At 42.3% G+C, this 16,337-nt stretch overlaps 1 protein-coding gene across 10 annotated transcripts in view; it reads right to left on the bottom strand.

The window, feature by feature from the left end:
* Nucleotides 1-16,337, bottom strand: part of MYLK3 (myosin light chain kinase 3) — a 43,578-nt gene that overhangs the window by 7,582 nt on the left and 19,659 nt on the right. For 3 of the 10 annotated variants that reach the window (XM_015639893.3, XM_015639891.3, XM_015639892.3), the window contains 8 exons: nucleotides 9,045-9,110; nucleotides 7,911-8,001; nucleotides 6,215-6,653; nucleotides 3,606-4,162; nucleotides 2,315-2,420; nucleotides 1,179-1,272; nucleotides 813-922; nucleotides 34-175 (listed from right to left, as the gene is read on the bottom strand). In XM_015639893.3, coding sequence (XP_015495379.1) covers nucleotides 34-175; nucleotides 813-922; nucleotides 1,179-1,272; nucleotides 2,315-2,420; nucleotides 3,606-4,162; nucleotides 6,215-6,653; nucleotides 7,911-8,001; nucleotides 9,045-9,110 — 1,605 coding nt within the window. Of the gene's footprint in view, nucleotides 1-33; nucleotides 176-812; nucleotides 923-1,178; nucleotides 1,273-2,314; nucleotides 2,421-3,605; nucleotides 4,163-6,214; nucleotides 6,654-7,910; nucleotides 8,002-9,044; nucleotides 9,111-11,188; nucleotides 15,539-16,337 lie in introns of those variants that run through there. The other 7 variants (XM_015639895.3, XM_033517304.1, XM_015639889.3 and 4 more) reach the window with 5 other exon arrangements.

Below are 16,337 nucleotides of genomic sequence, written 5' to 3'. Positions count from 1 at the left end.
ACCACTAAAGCACAGAGAGCACAAACAACTGACCTTCAGGTCTAAGTGGAGAATGTAATGCTGGTGCAAGTAGTGGACTCCTTCACAAATCTGTTTGGTGAACAGGATGGCATCCAGCTCCGTCAGATGGTAATTTTCATCTGTGATCCGGTCAAATAATTCTCCACCATCAAGACTAAAATTTTCACATAGAAAAGCATTAAAAACCCTAAAATCTTGCATTAGCTTGATTTATTTCCAGGTTGGGAATTAGGCTCTGTAATTGAGTATCCTAACAAAATATCCAAGGTATCAGCAGCCTCAATGACTTGAAGGGACTTACTTCTCTTGAAATTAAGTATCAATCTATAGTCAAAAATGGGAAAGTTGTCACTAGTATTTGGGGGATACATGTCAAACCCAAACCCACACAACCTGGTGATCCTATGGGACCTGGAGAACCTACAAGGGAGTTCAAAAGTATCTTATTCACTCATCTTACTAGTCATGGGAAAACAAGTCTTCAACCTACAAAATTTACTAACTGGAACTTCTTAAACCGAAAGCTGTTTCACATGAGCTGACAAATGAACTTAATTCAGCATGGAAGTTAAGAGAAAATTAGTCAGAGATAAACCTCTGACAAGTTTTTAACCTGAAGAAATTATCTTTAAAACATTGTTATTTCCTTCTAAAAGTGAGATCAACTCTCTCTTAGGCTGGGAAACCGCTCACTTCCTCACAGTTCAGAATTATCATTCCCTATTTGCTTTAGTGACCTGAGAAAACCCAAACATCTGACAATTCTGACTTCTGAGACCATTTAAACTTACTATTCCATGATCAAAGTGATGTTATTTTTGGCTTCAAAAGCATCATAAAGCTGGATCAGATTCACGTGATTTAACTGATTCATGATGTTAATTTCATTTTTTACTTCCTCCTGAAAAAAATAACAAAAAATGAACAAAATATGCTCTTTAAGTTTCAACATACCAAAACAGAACTATTTATAAAGCCCAACAACAGCTACACCACAGATGTCAAGGGGATTGGGGGTTTATTCATGAGTACAGGAGATGATAAAGAGTCACACCAAGCCCAAGGTTTTGCAGTATTTGATGGTACCCAAGGACAAGCTGCCCCTCACGGGGCTCTGGCAGGGAGGGCAGGGTCAGAGCTCCCAGCAGTGTGGTCACCTTCTCTTTGGCTCCTTTCACTTTGATGATTTTGGCTGCCAGGTTGAGCCCCGTCGATATTTCTGTGCACTTGTGGACTTGCCCAAAACGCCCCCTGTGGATGCCAAGGAGAAGATGGGAAAGCAGCTCAGCACAGCTCAGCACAGCAACCTCTCCTGGAACTATTCTTATCATGAGCAAAAATAGCCCAGTACAAAGCGAACGGAGTCGGGTGGCCAGCAGCACGGAGCTCCTCTTTCTCTCAGCTTATGAAGGATTAGTTTTATCTTTCCAGCCAGTTGTTCAGTGCTTACATTAAAATATTAAGCCTCGCTGGTCCTGCTGAGGTATGATGGCCTGGCCATGCTCTGGCTCCCTTCTGTAACTGGACCCCCTTGCTGTCCTTCAGGGATGTGGCAGTGGGTATATTAACAAGGATATTTCTGTCCTGATCTCAGAATGTTTTAAATGACCATAAGACCAGTAACAGTAGCCACTTGCAGCCTGCATTTCTGGCATGCTGTAAATTCTCCCCCATGTCACACAGCTATGTTAATGCCCCTTGGGATGATTCCTAAACACCATCTTCCCCACTATTGCATCACATTGCTTACAGTTATTAAGCCATATTTGTACGTGGATCAATGTGTAAATCAAGCCTTCTTGTCACATAAGCAAGGATACAAGAATACAAAAGCTGAAGCAGCTGCAGACATCCTATGAGTGAAAACTAAATGTAAGGTCAAAATAATTATAACTCTTAGTTTTCTTTAATGTGCAGCTCAGTACAGAAAAAAAAAAAAAAATATTTTGGAAGCTACTTTACCTAATGGGCTTTGTTGACTTTTCAAATGCTCTGAATCTGTCTGACTTAAGGGTACAGGTTCTTCTCACAACACTGAGGCCAGGATTGTTATAACAAATGACAAAAACAGTCACCAGGATGGCAGTCAGGCATCTGAAAATGGGGCTGGGGCAGAAACCAGCCATCTAAGGGACATCCTTGATGTAGGAGCAGCCGTGACACCAAAAGGACTCCAGGACGAACCCTGTGGCTGCAGAGAGCTTGTGTCCCCCTCACACACCCCTTGGGGCAGAGCTCTAGAGCTCCCTGCATTTCCCCAGCAGCAGCACAGCCTGGGCTCAGGCACACTTACCCTCCCAGCACCTCGTGCCGACACACGGAGTAGCTGGTGGTCACCTCTGCTTGCCTGACACTCACGATGCGGTGCTCGAAAGGAGCTGGAGGAGAGGGGCTGTCATCTGCAGGGGATACAGGCTGGTCATTTCTGCACACATCACTGCCCTGCTTCACCTCCCCACACTGCAGCTTTCACCCCACAGCAGGGGAGGGGCTTTTGCTGCTAAATCCCTTCTACAGACAAGGAATACAATCCTGGAACTGAGATCAGGATCCCTCCTCCCAAATCTCCACTCTGTTTTTTTAACAGAGTAAACCCACTGGACACCTTTAGGAGACCAACATCTTAGTTGATGCATTAACAGAAAGGACCAAGAGAAAATATTGTCTGAAGATTTGAAAAAAAAAAATCACACTTATCTTTTAAATGTTATGTGACAGCCAGAAACACCAGCAAAATACCCAGCACTGAGGAATGAGGACAGTGATTGATAAAATCATGAGGTTCCTCTTAGCAGCAAGAATTTTGCAGACAATTTCCAATTAAAGCTGCAATTATTAGCATTACAACCATTAATTTTAGTCTGTTTGTGGTAAGCTAAATTAGTTAACTGTGATCACTTAGTGTCCAAGGTTTTATAGGGTAAAGCTTCATTAAACCCATTTTTTTTATGTCCCCCATTGAAAGCAATTTTATAATTAACCTCCAGGTATCTCAGGCTGCAATTTAACATGTATTCAACTCATCTCCAGCCCCTGCTCAGAACACCAGAGCAGTCAGGTCATCTGCCCAAGTCTGTACATTGTGGAACACACACACATATGTGCTGCCAGGAGAGAGCATCCCTTGAGACAATGCAGCCAAGAGTTCTCTCAGGAACCAAGAGATCCATGGCCAAGAACACAGCAGGCCACAAGAAGAAACATCTGCATTCTGTGCTCTGGATCTCCAGTCCATAGCTGCTAAAGTGTGCCTGGTTTGCACACTCTATCTGAAGGAACAAGTACTTCATCTAAAGAAAATGGATTTTTTTCAAAATTCTTGTACTCTCATCACACATACACTTCATGCTATTTTATTGTGAGTTTTTTTTTTCCCAAAACACACTTTAAAAGGGAAGTTACTATTAAAAGAATCTGTGAACTGTTTTTCACATAATCAAAGGTACCCACTGCAAAACACCCTTGAAGTGTAAGACATGGGTGTTCTACTGAGCACTGCTTCTGCTCTTATTGTCTATACAACAGGCAGGAATAGCACAAAATCCTCAATGTACAAGTTTCAAGAGCAACTGTGAGCAACTCACCGATGATTTCTCCTTGAGTGGGAAGAGCTCTGCCAGCTTCCAGAGACCTGGTCTTCTCTGGTGCCTCTCCTGTCTCTCCTGTACTCTGCTGAGTGTTGTGTCCACTTCCCCCTGCAGTCTCAGATTCCCTCCTCTCAGACTTGCTATCTGTTGGGGATTTTTTCACTTTTGCTGTTTCTTGATGGATTTTCACTTCTACCCCTGCATCTTTCACAGGCTTCTTGGCAGGGGTATTCTGTGAGGTTATGGGCTCGCATTTTAATTCTGATTTCTCTTCAGGTTTGTCACCTGGTTTGGGCTTTCTCAGGGATGGCTGTTGCTTCCCTGTTTGAGATGCAAGTTCATTTTGCTTATTGTCCCCTTTAACTTCTGAATTTGGCTTGGAGCTGATGTTTTTAGGACTCTGTTGAAGTTTTAATTTGTCAGGCCCCTGCTTGGCTCCTTTCAAGTCTGATGGTGTGGACTTGGGACTTTTACCTCTGCTGTCACTTACGTTTCCCTCCTTGGCCATCTCAATCTTTTCTTTCATGTCAGTCATATGCACACTGATGGATATCCTGCAGAGCAAACAGGACACATTTGATATTGATGCAGGTGGCCAGCCTTGTTTTTGTAACTTTGTAGGGGAAAGAAAAATCTCTAAGTTTCCAAACCCATAAATCACTGTAGTATTGATAAAACCTAACCACCAATCTTGCTGGGAAAGACTCATGAACATGGGGAGAGCACCAAAGAGCATGCAGATTCTTTCTCTGTGTCCTCATCTCCCTACATGTCTGCCTTTCTGCTGAAGAAAATGCCTTTCCCTGCAAAGAGTTAATCCCACATTTGAAAACTTACCCAATTTTTGCAATTATTACAGTTGGTCTAATAAAACACCACTCATCTGGGCACAGAGAGGATAGTGATTGCCTTCACAGGCAATTACAGGCTGATTATCTAAATGGCTGGCTGCTCATATGGCTCTACAAATCTGATGGTTTGTATCCTCTTCCAGCTGGCTGACCTGCACACTCAGCCATCTGTGTTTGGGTCTTCTGATGGGATAGCATTCTTTCCATAACTTTCTCTTAAAAATCTAACTTTGATAAACTCTCTCACTCCATCAGTACTATTTTCCGTGGCATTTTAACTACTGGAAAAGTTGAATGATTTTTTTTTTTCCCCCTCTTGTGTTGCCTGAAAAGAATACAGGTTAGAACCAATTCTCTGTGCTCCTAACCTGCATCAAAGACATTCATGTGATAATGTCTGAGTCAACTGTTACTGCTCCAACTGTCATGAACAGTCTGATTTTACCGAGGCTGAACTGAAACTTGTGAAGTTGTAAAGTAGATTTTACACAATGGCAAATGAAGACAGTGTCTGATGTCTGGGAGAGAACGTACCTCATTTTCACAAAGGTTATTGCCTCTTTTGATGGTGCAACCTCATTACAAAAGATATTATAACAGAAAAATGTTTCTGCTTTCGTAAAACAAGAGTCTGAAATGTCTCATTTTCTGCACCTTTAACACCCTGGTGCTGTGTTGTGGGTCTGAGCTGCTCTGGTGTGAGCTGTGAGAGCAGCTGAAGCCAGCTCTGAGCAAACACTTCCTCTGCTATCTAGACAAGCCCAAATGCAGAGGGACTCTCGGGCACTTCTCCAAGCTGGGGAACACAATGTTCCTTTGACGCCTCTGTGTGGGCTTAGAAACTTCATTAAAAGTTGCATCCATTTTAGAGAGGCATTTACCACCCTCATGTGACTTCACACTCCAAACCATGACAATGCCCTGGGCTGCAGCTGCCCCTGGGGCTTACTCCAGCTTCTGCCTTCCAGTTACCTGTGGTCTCCCTCATCCCCAAACCAAAACCTGGGGCTCAGACACCAAATTTGTACAAGTGAACAAAGGAGAAATTCCCCACCCAAAGTCACACATAAGTTTGTGGGTGTGTATGGATGAGTGCCTATCACCCTCCACACACTTTACAGCCACCCACCCAGACAGAGAAGGTATTGGCAGTTAAAATCTGCCACTGAAGTTCCATTTCTTCAGGTTTAGTTGGTAGGGGTCTTTTGGTTGTGGGGTTTTGTTGTTTTCAGTTGTGTGGGCTTTTTAAATTTTAAATAAATGGGATTAAAATAAAATCCTATATAAATAATCTGAAGGAAAATGGACTATTAAACACCTACATGAGGAAAATATTAGCCTCATAGAGATGAATAAACGAACAATTTTTAGGTAACCAAGGCACTGAAAACACTGAGGACAACAAACACAAGTTCTTCGATTTTGTCATACACTAATAAATATCTCAAATTCCTTTCACTCCCATGGCTACAGAAACCAAGGAGCTGGGAGGGAGTGAGTGGTTTAAAACTACTTGAGCTCTTCTGTGGTGGTCACCTTCCTATGTCAGCACACTCAAGGGCTGATGCCTCAAACCCCTCCCTCCCACCTGAGTCGCAAACAACTTGACATAGGCCCCTAAGCCTTCTGCCTTAACCCTTGTAAGGTCTCTCCACTCCAATCCCATCCCACAGGAGCTGCCTCCTTTAATTCCTTTTCTCCCTTCTAACACATGTAAAGGTTTTAGGTCACACAGAAAGCTACCAAGGCCACTACCTGGTATGTGTCACTTCACACCCCGTGTCAGATATAGCCCGGGATGTGGAGGGCACGGCTTCCCGGGAGGCCGCACTCGGTGCTGGAGGTTTGTTTTCATTCTTCCCAGGTTTCTGATGAACAAGCTGCCTGTGGCACTCATCAAGGTGTGGGGCTCTGTCCACGTTCTGTGCTTTAGCAGGAGCATTTTGGTTGCCCACATGATCCTGATGTACCAAGGGAAGACCGTTGTGTTGATTCAAAGCTTTGACATCGATGTCCTTTTGCTGTGGACAGCTCTTAGAGCTCTGTGTTTTGCCAGCACCTTCTACCCCTTGCTGCTGTGCTGTCCTGTCTTTAATCTGGGGTTTGGAGTCAGCTTTGTGGGCTACAGCACTGGAAGTATTCACCTTCTCACATGCTCCCTTGTTTTCATCCAGCTTCTTCACGCTTTTTGTCTCTGAATAAAATAAACTGTTAAAAAACTATCCTTGGCAAAAGTGATGGCAAAACAGAGAAGGAATAAAGCGACACACCTCTCAAAATAACCTACAGAGTTACACCTGAAAAGACAGCAAAAATTCCCCAAAAGGTTTAAAATCTCTACCCCATCAGGCTCGAGATACTACCAATGCTCATGGCTTAAACCCAGATTTTTACCTGCTCTGGTGGCTTTCCAGCAGTGCCACAGAGTTAATTTGGATTCCTTAAAGCAAACAAAAAACCTGCAAGGCTCGAGTTCATAGTATCTAAAATCTGAAACCACTTTGTGGGCAAATCAAACAGGTGGTTTAAGGCACTGCAGATCCTGTAGGACCCTCCTGATCCCACCAGACCCTTCTCCCCAGTTAGAGGGGCAGAGACACACCCAGTGAGGCTCCAAGCCACACTGAGGGGTGAGACAGCGCCCACCTGCAGTTTCCACAAAAGGACTAGAAGGTTCTTCATCACCTTCTCATGACAATGGCTGTGATTATTAACATTCAACATGCTCAGATCATCAGCAACCAAGGTTTGCTCACGACCCCATCTTGCTCTCAAGTCAAAATTGGAACCATTTGCTTTGTTTTTGTCACCTCCAAAGCGATGAAGCTAAAAAGGGGATTGCCCACAAAGCAAAGGATTCAATGACAATTTGTGAAGACAACAGCATGACAGGGTCTGCTCAACATCACATTCACCCCTGTTGCAACTCCACAGGCATTAACAATGGATGCAACAGGGCAATGCCCTGACAGATGCACCCTAAATAGGAATCTGGCCCTGACAGGCCAATGAAACTTGCTGATCAAAAAAAGATATTCCTGGTGTCAACACGTCCCTTTTTCAGAGAGGGGGAAGAGGGAGGGCTGTTTCAGATATATTAATGGAAAAGAACTTATTAGGTTTGCTATGTGATAGGGCCACTATCTTCACAGTATCTCCAAACAAGCTCTGCTCTCCAACTCAGTGGAACCCAACTCTGAAAACCCCAGCTATTCGGCTAAACAAAGGTTTTAATTTCTTTATCTTCTAGCTTTTTGTGGTGCTTGATCCTGGGAATAAATCATCCTGTGAGGGCGGTGAGAACAATTCTATTCTCCCAGTAGTGAGGGGCAAAGTTACTCAGTTACATTTGAGTAATTCAGGTAGTGGGAAATAGCAGGCTATTAATTTCCAGTTTGTCTGCTGCACATTCTAGAGTCAGAGCTTGTGGCATGCCTGGAGGGATACATACCTTCCAGAGGCTTCTTGCTTTCAGTCTGGGTTCCTCTGTTACTAAGCACATGCTTAGGTTTTGCACCACTCTCCTCAGACTTGTCTTTGGCCTAAAAATGACAGGGAACACAGAAATTACAGTTACAGCCAAGAGTGTCTATTTCCCACTAGGTTCCTGCAACTATGTAGGCATTGAGACTCTGTAAAATGGACAGTTACACCTCTCCTGAATTATTAGTCAGTGCTGTGTTTACTTCATTCTTCCAATCTCTCCCTGCCTTTGCAGGCAGGCATCCTTTTAAAACAACATAACAGATTAATACATTAGGTCACTGCTTGCCAAAATTTTCACTTTTAGGGTTTTTGCCCCCGGTCATCTTTACTCACATTGATTAAAAGTATGACATGTGAAACATGAGACAGTAGAAAAAGAAATGATGCTGTGTTTCTGTTGCTTTTTGGCTGGTGACAGAAAGAAAAGTAATGTTTCTGAATATATTTGTCAAAACATATTTGTCTTGAAGTATCTAAAAACTCATTATTGAAAGAATTTTTATTCATTCATTATGTATATTATTATTATATAAATCATATTCATTATGTATATATTATAAATAAATTCATTATGACCTGGTAAGAGGTGCTACCAAAAAAGAACCTCTAGCTTTATATCATCTCTTGTGTAGCTGACATCTCACATGTCACCTTTAGAATTATTAAAAACAGAAGCATATTTTTATCTTTAAACAGTGTTTTGCCCCCCAGTTAATTCGAGAAGAGGGTTGTTTTGTAACAGGACCACTAAAGACTTCACACAGCAATACATGTGACATCAAATTACAACTGACTTCTATGTAGCAAAAAGCATTACACAAAATTAGGAAAAGGCATAGTATTTCCTGTGGTTGGCAAATAGTTAAAAATCTAGTGATGATCTGGCCTCCTATCCTGACTTGTACAAGCAAATAAGCAACATTTAAAGTATTTCTGCAGGTAACTGATTACAAGACAGCTGCACATCAGCCCTTCACCTGTTAGTAAAAGCAGTTAAGGATTTCATGCACCAACCCTACAAGTGAACAGAGCCTCCCCACCTCCCCATTCCCAAAAAAACCAAAACACCCAAAGAGTAAAAGTAGAAAAAAATCATTACCCTTTTTATTACAGCTCTAAGCAAACCTGCAACAATGACCAGGGTGAACATTATTCTGGCACAATCCTACATGCAAAGAAAGCCTTGGGTAAGTGACAGTTTAATGCTGGTGCATTTTTTCTGGTTTTTAAGTAAAAAGTTAGAGGCTTGGAACCTAGGAAGCTAAATTCATAGCCTTTTGTTGACTTCAACCCCACAGAGCTTCTTCCATAAGCATTCCCAAGGCATCCCTGGAATGCTGCCAACAAACAGCTTCACCCAGAAATGCAAAGACGACCTCCCTGCTCCCAGCCCATCCTGAGCCAGCCCGTGGTGAGCAGAGCCCTGGTACAAACAGCAAAGGCTGGAAAAAGAGGAACAAGCAGGCAGCAAGTTCTTTTTCTGTGCTCCCCCTGCAATGTGGAGCTCTTTGGACAGGTCTGTACTGCTATCACAGAACAGGCTGCAAAAACCAGACCCAAGTTAGCACATGGCTCAGCACAAGGTAATTTGTTCTTACGTTCACCTGTGCTTTGCTCCACGTTTCCCAGCCAGGTCACGTACACACACAACCTCACTAACTCCAGCCTAGTTCAGGTATCACTCAGCAGCCTGTGATCAAAGCACAGACTTATCTTAAGGTCTTATAATAAACCTCATGCTCCAATTTCAAAAAGTGTTCATGACCAGAAACAAAAGGGGAGGACAGTGATGGACATATTGCAAAATTGGAGTTTGCCATAAAGCTGCTCGCCCACTACACCCTGACTGCTCTCCAAGCAAGGCACAGGCTAGAGCCTGGGACAGAGCTCCACACCCTCCCAGTCCCCCAGGCTGTCACCAGGCAATCTCTATCTGCCTGTCCACAAAAACAAGCAAAGGACAGTATCTGTCTCCAGGCATTTTGCAGTGGCAGCAGGCAGTGACTGTAATAACACAGCTAACCCAAAACACACCAGACTTTCCCATTTCTCCAAAAACCTGTAGAACTCAAGCTGGCACTGCAAGTATGAGCTTTATCTCTATCCAGATTTAAGGTTGATGACTTGTGATTTATTGTTCTCAACACTAACAGAAGCACTTTATAAATTCTTCTGTCTCCTAACAGGTCAGCTCACTTGCCAGCATCTGGCACTTAAAAAAGGGAGATCAGGAGAGCGCTGAAAGCCTGGAAAGGTACACTGGCATCAAGCACTGCCCTGTTCTTCTAATGGGTTAAATGCACCTTCCCATCAAAGGATTTTACAGTTTTGGTGAAAAATATTTGTATTAAGATACAAATGGACATTTTCATTTGAGCTAAATTCTCCTTACTGTAATCACATCTCTACATACAAGAAGATTCTTGAAATGAATAAACATATTCTAGCTCTTGCAGTTTTCCACTCCTTCATTCCCATGGTGGAGTAGAAGCCATAGTGAAAAATGGAAACTCCTGTTACCTAGAACTAATTCCAGATGCCTGTGACTGTTAAAAAAACAAGGGTAATCTATTTTAAAACACCATATCAACTAAGTATTGGTCTTGCCTGTTCCTCCCTCACTGTCCTCAATAATTAAGAAATGCTTGGGAACTGATGTATGGGAATATGCAAACACAAGAAGTACATAATTTCAGGAGTGAATGATGTTAATGGAGTTGATGAAGTCACAGCTGCATCACAAAACTGTCGCTAAAGACAACTCAGATGTCTAAGGACATGTAAATCTGCTTGGTAATATGACCATAAACCAGCACAGGTCTCAGGAACTGGTGCTGTGTTCAGAATTTGTGAATGAACAATAAAATAGAAGCTTCTCTCAAAAAAAACCCCCAAAAGCTTCTAGTATGTTACTCATACTTTTCACTGAGACCTCAATTCAGTCACTAATTCGGGTGACATTGCTGAGCTTTGAGCACTGGTAGAAGCTGAATTTTCCTTTCCAGTAGCAATCTCCTTCTCACAGTCATTACAGGACTGCCCAGCACCCTTCAGGAACCTCAGACACTGTTTTGAGCTTACTCCCTGCCTTAAGAGCCCTGCAATTCAAAGGTCCCAGCAGTAACCTGTACCAGCAATAGAGAAAGGAAAACTTGAATTAAACATCATGAAAAAGATTGACAGGAGAACCTAAAGCCCTGCTATGTCATAAAGTGAAATGAAGAACAGTAAAACTAAACCAACCTCAACAGGGATTTCCAGCAGACTCCCCTTCTTCCAGGGCACAATGCCTTTGAGAATGAAATCCACTACTTTAGAATTTTTTAATACTTCTCCCACAAATGTAATAACTTTATCCAGGGTATCAACCCTTTTCTCTATCTTTGCCAGCCTCTCCTTATGCTTGGAGGCATCTAGCTGGGCAGCTTTCATCAAATTCAACACTTCTGAGCACATGCTCTGGACGTCAGCCTGGGCAGCACTGTCCGGTACCTCCAGGCCTTTCTGCTTTGCATCCGTGTCATCAGGAGCTGCTCGGGATACTGGGAGCTTGTTAATGCCACTTTCTACATCAGCAATGCCTCTGTCAACTCGCTGCAGTTTGCCTGACAGGTCTTCATGGAAATGCAACAGTTTGTCCATCTTTTCATTCAAGAGATAGAGCTTTTTGTCCACCGTACTTAAAGTGTTCACTTTTGTAGGCTGAAACTTGGTCAGGGCGGTTCCCTCCGCGAGGTCCAAGCTCCCCGCAGACATTGTGTGCAGACAGCAGGAAGTCAGACTGATCAGGCCAGCTTTTCATTAATCATAAATTAGAAAATGAGGCTCTCAAAGTTCATCTTCTTCAGCTATTCCTATACCAGACAAGCTCACTTTCTGGAGTCGCTAGAGCATATCATGAGATAGCTACAGCACAAAAGATTTATTTCTGTGTTATCTATTTCTTACTGTGTGCTTTCAATGATGGAGGCAATTTGGCACCAGACTATGTTTTCTTGTGCCTCCTTGACGTCACAAAACCATTTAAAATTCTTTCTCAAGTGGTTGTTGATAGGCAAGCATCTTAACAATGGCCAATGCCTGTGCAGGCCTCTGGAGGGAGGGGGATTGTTTTCATGACCAGTTTTAGTTCTGTGATAATGAAAAGGTGCTAGAACATTTCCCTCCATTAAACAGGAAAAAATATAAAAGTAAACTGGCTGGTCTTGTGCTGAAGCTTGGAAGAACCCAGCTTTGTAGCACGGATGCAGAACACCCAGCACAGACACAGGGTGCTCTTTCAGTTGGCAGGCACTTGAATTTAAAAATAGAGTACAATGACAATGATCTGAAATTCATATCTAGCACCAGCATGTCTTTGTCAACTGAAACTTCTAAAATTAAATCTTTCTGCCAGGTTATAAAAAATGAACCAAGTAAAAAAAAAATCATAATGAAGGCACAGCAGAATTAGTCTATTAGCCATGAAATTATTAAATCATAAACCCTAAAGGATTTGTTATTGACTTGTTTTTCCTTCTGAAGCACAGCATATCTACTATACAAATGACAGTCACTAGAGAACAGAAAAAGTCACTTCACACTGCACAGGCTCCACTGCTCTGAATGCTTTAGAAACATTAATGAATGTACCCTTATAATACCACACAGAAGGGGAGTCAGCTCTCTGCCACAGAGGATGAACTGTGGCATCAAGAGAGAGCAGTTTGTCCCATGCCAGATGTGACACTGTCACAGGAGTGTGCCTGGTCCTCCCAGGTCCCTTTGCACTGCTGAGGGTAGAGCAAGGAGGAGAAACAGTGGAACCTTTGGCTTGCTTTGGGCAAAGCCTTTGGGATGTTCTGCACCCCTGTGCCTCCAGTCCCCTCCTCACTGTTTGTAAAGTGCATATGGGAAGAATATGTCACTCTTAATTTCCTGTATGACATAGGACATTCTAGACATTAAAAACCCCTCCCCATAGAGTAGTAGCAGCATTAAAGTTACCCTCTCAACACAATGTTGAGCCCTTGCCACTTCTAGAAGATGAGAATTTTTATTTACAGTTTAAAAAAAGTGTTACATCTACCAAGGCCATCATATAATTATAGCAAACCTGGTGCTGCTGGGACATTTAGAGACAGTTTTAGCAAACACAGCCAAAGCTGTCAGACTTGGACTGTTCATCACCTTCGTGGAAGACTTTGAATATCAAGCAATTAGTTCAAAAGAAACCCTAGCACTTTGTGCCATGTCACTTCTCCAGACCAAAAAGGTATTTGAAAGTCACTGATGTTTTCACAGTGGTCTGGGATGGAATGGTGTAAGTTTTGTGATATCACATACAATGCAGTAAAATATCCAGCTCTGTCTTGAAGGTTTAGGATATGGGTGATAAATGCCTTGCAACTCTACTACTGCAGTTAAATAATCAAAATTTTTAGCCAAATGTCTCCAAGTAATTAATTCTTTCAAGCCCACAAAAATTCTTGAAGACAAAAGGTAAAAACAACCAACATAATTCACTAAATCCAGAGTACCTGCTGAATGCTGTCCTATTAGGAACAAGAAGAAAGAGTCATTAGAGTGTTGCATTTAAAGTCAACTAACAGCAAATACCTCAACAAGGAATCTTAGCACAGAAATTCATCCCCAACTGCACACTCAGAACTCAAGCTGCCACCACCAGTGTGCCATTCCAGGCACAGCACACGCCAGGAAACCATGCAAGTACAACCAGTGAGCACAGCCAGCCTCTGGGTGTGCTTGGGGCAAACAGGAGTCCTGCAAAACCTTGGACTGCCACCTTATTTAACAACTGAGAGCAAAAGGCATGAATGCTGCCCAGTTGTTTTTATCTAGTGGTATTACTCATGTAACTGCTGATTTAATCCTCCTCATGTACAGTGGGCTGTGGTAAGTGCTGTGAAAAGCAAAAAGTGGGGCTTTAAAAAATATATATATATAAATCCCATCCCTTTCTCCTCTGGATTCAGCCACATGCACTGTGTATTGCAGCTACATGGAACAGATTTCACCACCCAACTGCTCACACAGTGCACTGAGAGATGTTTGAGATAATGCTCTACAGAGAATTCTTGCTAAAAATATGCAGCAAATATTCCTTGTCAGTGTTGTCTGAGGAACAGGGAAGATAGAGCCATAACTGCCTCCTACTCAGATGTAGCTGTTTGACTTGCTATACTACTTACCTCAAACTGTGCATCCATAAACAACTGCAAAATTACAGATGGGATGAAGGATAGAGAAGGAAACCTCATTTGGGCCAAAGTAAGAAGTTTGAAACAACTGTCACAAAGTTAAAGTCAGTCTTTCTTTATTCTTTTGATTTTCTCCTCCACTCTCTCCCCTTTTGCACTGCTGGCAAACACACAAACAGAAAATGGCTCTGGCAAGTTAACAGTTTGTCTTGCCTTCAGGATGATAATATGCTCAAATACTGGCCAAAACCCTTTTATTCCTTTTGCATTGAATTACAAAAGCAGACAATTGTTGTTCTGAACATTGATTCAATGCCCAGTGTTCAGATCTTGTTTGAGCAGCCTGCAGAGAGTATTTATTTCCACTGCCAGTGCAAAGCCTTTCAATAGTTACCAAAAAATAAGGGAAAAATCCTAAAATGCCTACCATCACAAAAAAACACAGCTGTTGTGACAAGTGCCACAGCCTATCAAACTCATTTTGAATTTGTGAGGAGCTATTGCTTACAATGACATGTTGCACTTCAATACCACAACACAGGGTGCTTCATCTTCAGCCCCCAAATTTCACAGAGTGCTGTATGAACAACAAATACCAGGGCATGCTGCAGGACTTCTGCAGAGAGCAGAGCTATGTTCAGTCACCCCTGCTGGCACTGCCAAAACTGGTGACCCACAGGACTCCCTCATTGTCTGGATGTAACTTGAACCAGGTTTCTGATGACAATTGGTCATTGGTGGGTTCCTGCTCATTTCTTCCAGGTAAGAAAGAATGAGTGCTGGGATCTGGGGTGTGCAGTCAGCTGCCTTGACTCCATTGTCTGCTGGACTGAAATGAACTTCTCTGATCCCTTTAAAACACCTCCAAGGTATCAGGTGTCTAAGGAATGCAGAGAAAAGGAACACACATGCTGGAGAAACAGGACTACAGGTGACCTTGAACCAATGATGCCAAAGAGACTTCTATTCTCAAGGGGGAGAAGAGTTTATTCCACTTTGGCTCACTCCTCATGCACACTCTCCCAGTTGTGAGAGATGTCAGAAAACAAGAGAAAAATTCAGATTCAACACAGAAAATCCATCATATGGCAGTTTAGTTACAATTCCTCCTTGCTAGGTCTGACCCAAAGGAAGGAAAAAAACCTCAAAGATGGAGTGAATAGAAAACAAAAAATATATATAAAAAAAATCTACACCATGTACTGAAGTGACAGCAGAGACTTATACCCCTGAACATGAAATGTCACAGAGGTTAAAACCAGCTGCTCAAACAGATCATCTCATTAGATTGTTGCATTGCTTCCAACAACATTGTAAAACTGGAGATGGCTGATGGTACATAAGAAAATGAAAAAATAACTTTTTATATGGCCTGTAAAAAGCTAAAGCTTAATACAGAACTTAAAAGCTTTGGGAAAAGTTTGCCATGCAACAGAGTTCTAAAGAGATGGAGAACTCAATGAGGCAAAACATCAGGAGATTACAAAAGGAAAAACCAAAGCAAAGAAGTTCAAAGCAGTCTGGCTACATCTGATAAATACTGCTCAGACAAAAAAAAAAAGTAAACTTTTTTACAAATATCTTTTACATATTTAGAAACCAGATGTCAGCCTTTTCAAGTTATAATGAAAATCTACTTAATTTACATCTAATTGCTGCAGCTCATCAACAAATTTTTTCCTGCTTTTCTCCCCAGCAAATGAAAAGGTATCTGAATCTTTTCAGGGTACCTAAATTTTTGAAATACTGAACCTAATTTCTCAGGAACAGCACAAAAGGTAAATTTATTGTATCCACAGGGTAATGGTGCAGCAACAGACCAATTCTAACAACAACAAGCACAAAGGAGGCTCTAATTCAGAGGAATAACTATCAAAGGCAAGATATGCCATATAGCCTGGATAAACCCATCTAGTCCAGTGGCTGGCTTTCCTACTGGGACCAGATCACCCTGGGAACTGGACCACACCTGCTTTAGGAGGCCAAGAACCCCACATTCAATGTATCACTCATGTCACTGTTGGTTGAAATTCACCTGGCCAGTAAAAGGATCTGTGGAACACTGTTGGTATCCCCAAGTGACCCTGGCAAGAACAACTCAATATTGTCTCTGTCACAACAAGACTGTGGTGCCAGGAACACTCAACAATCACTGTGAAAACTTGGGGTTTCTATGCATTTCATGAGAGTAA

This window comes from Parus major, chromosome 11 (genome assembly GCF_001522545.3).
Source record: "Parus major isolate Abel chromosome 11, Parus_major1.1, whole genome shotgun sequence".
In the NCBI taxonomy this organism is placed as follows: Eukaryota; Metazoa; Chordata; class Aves; order Passeriformes; family Paridae; genus Parus; species Parus major.
Note: the sequence above shows the minus strand (reverse complement) of the source record. Positions and strands in the feature narration are given on the sequence as shown.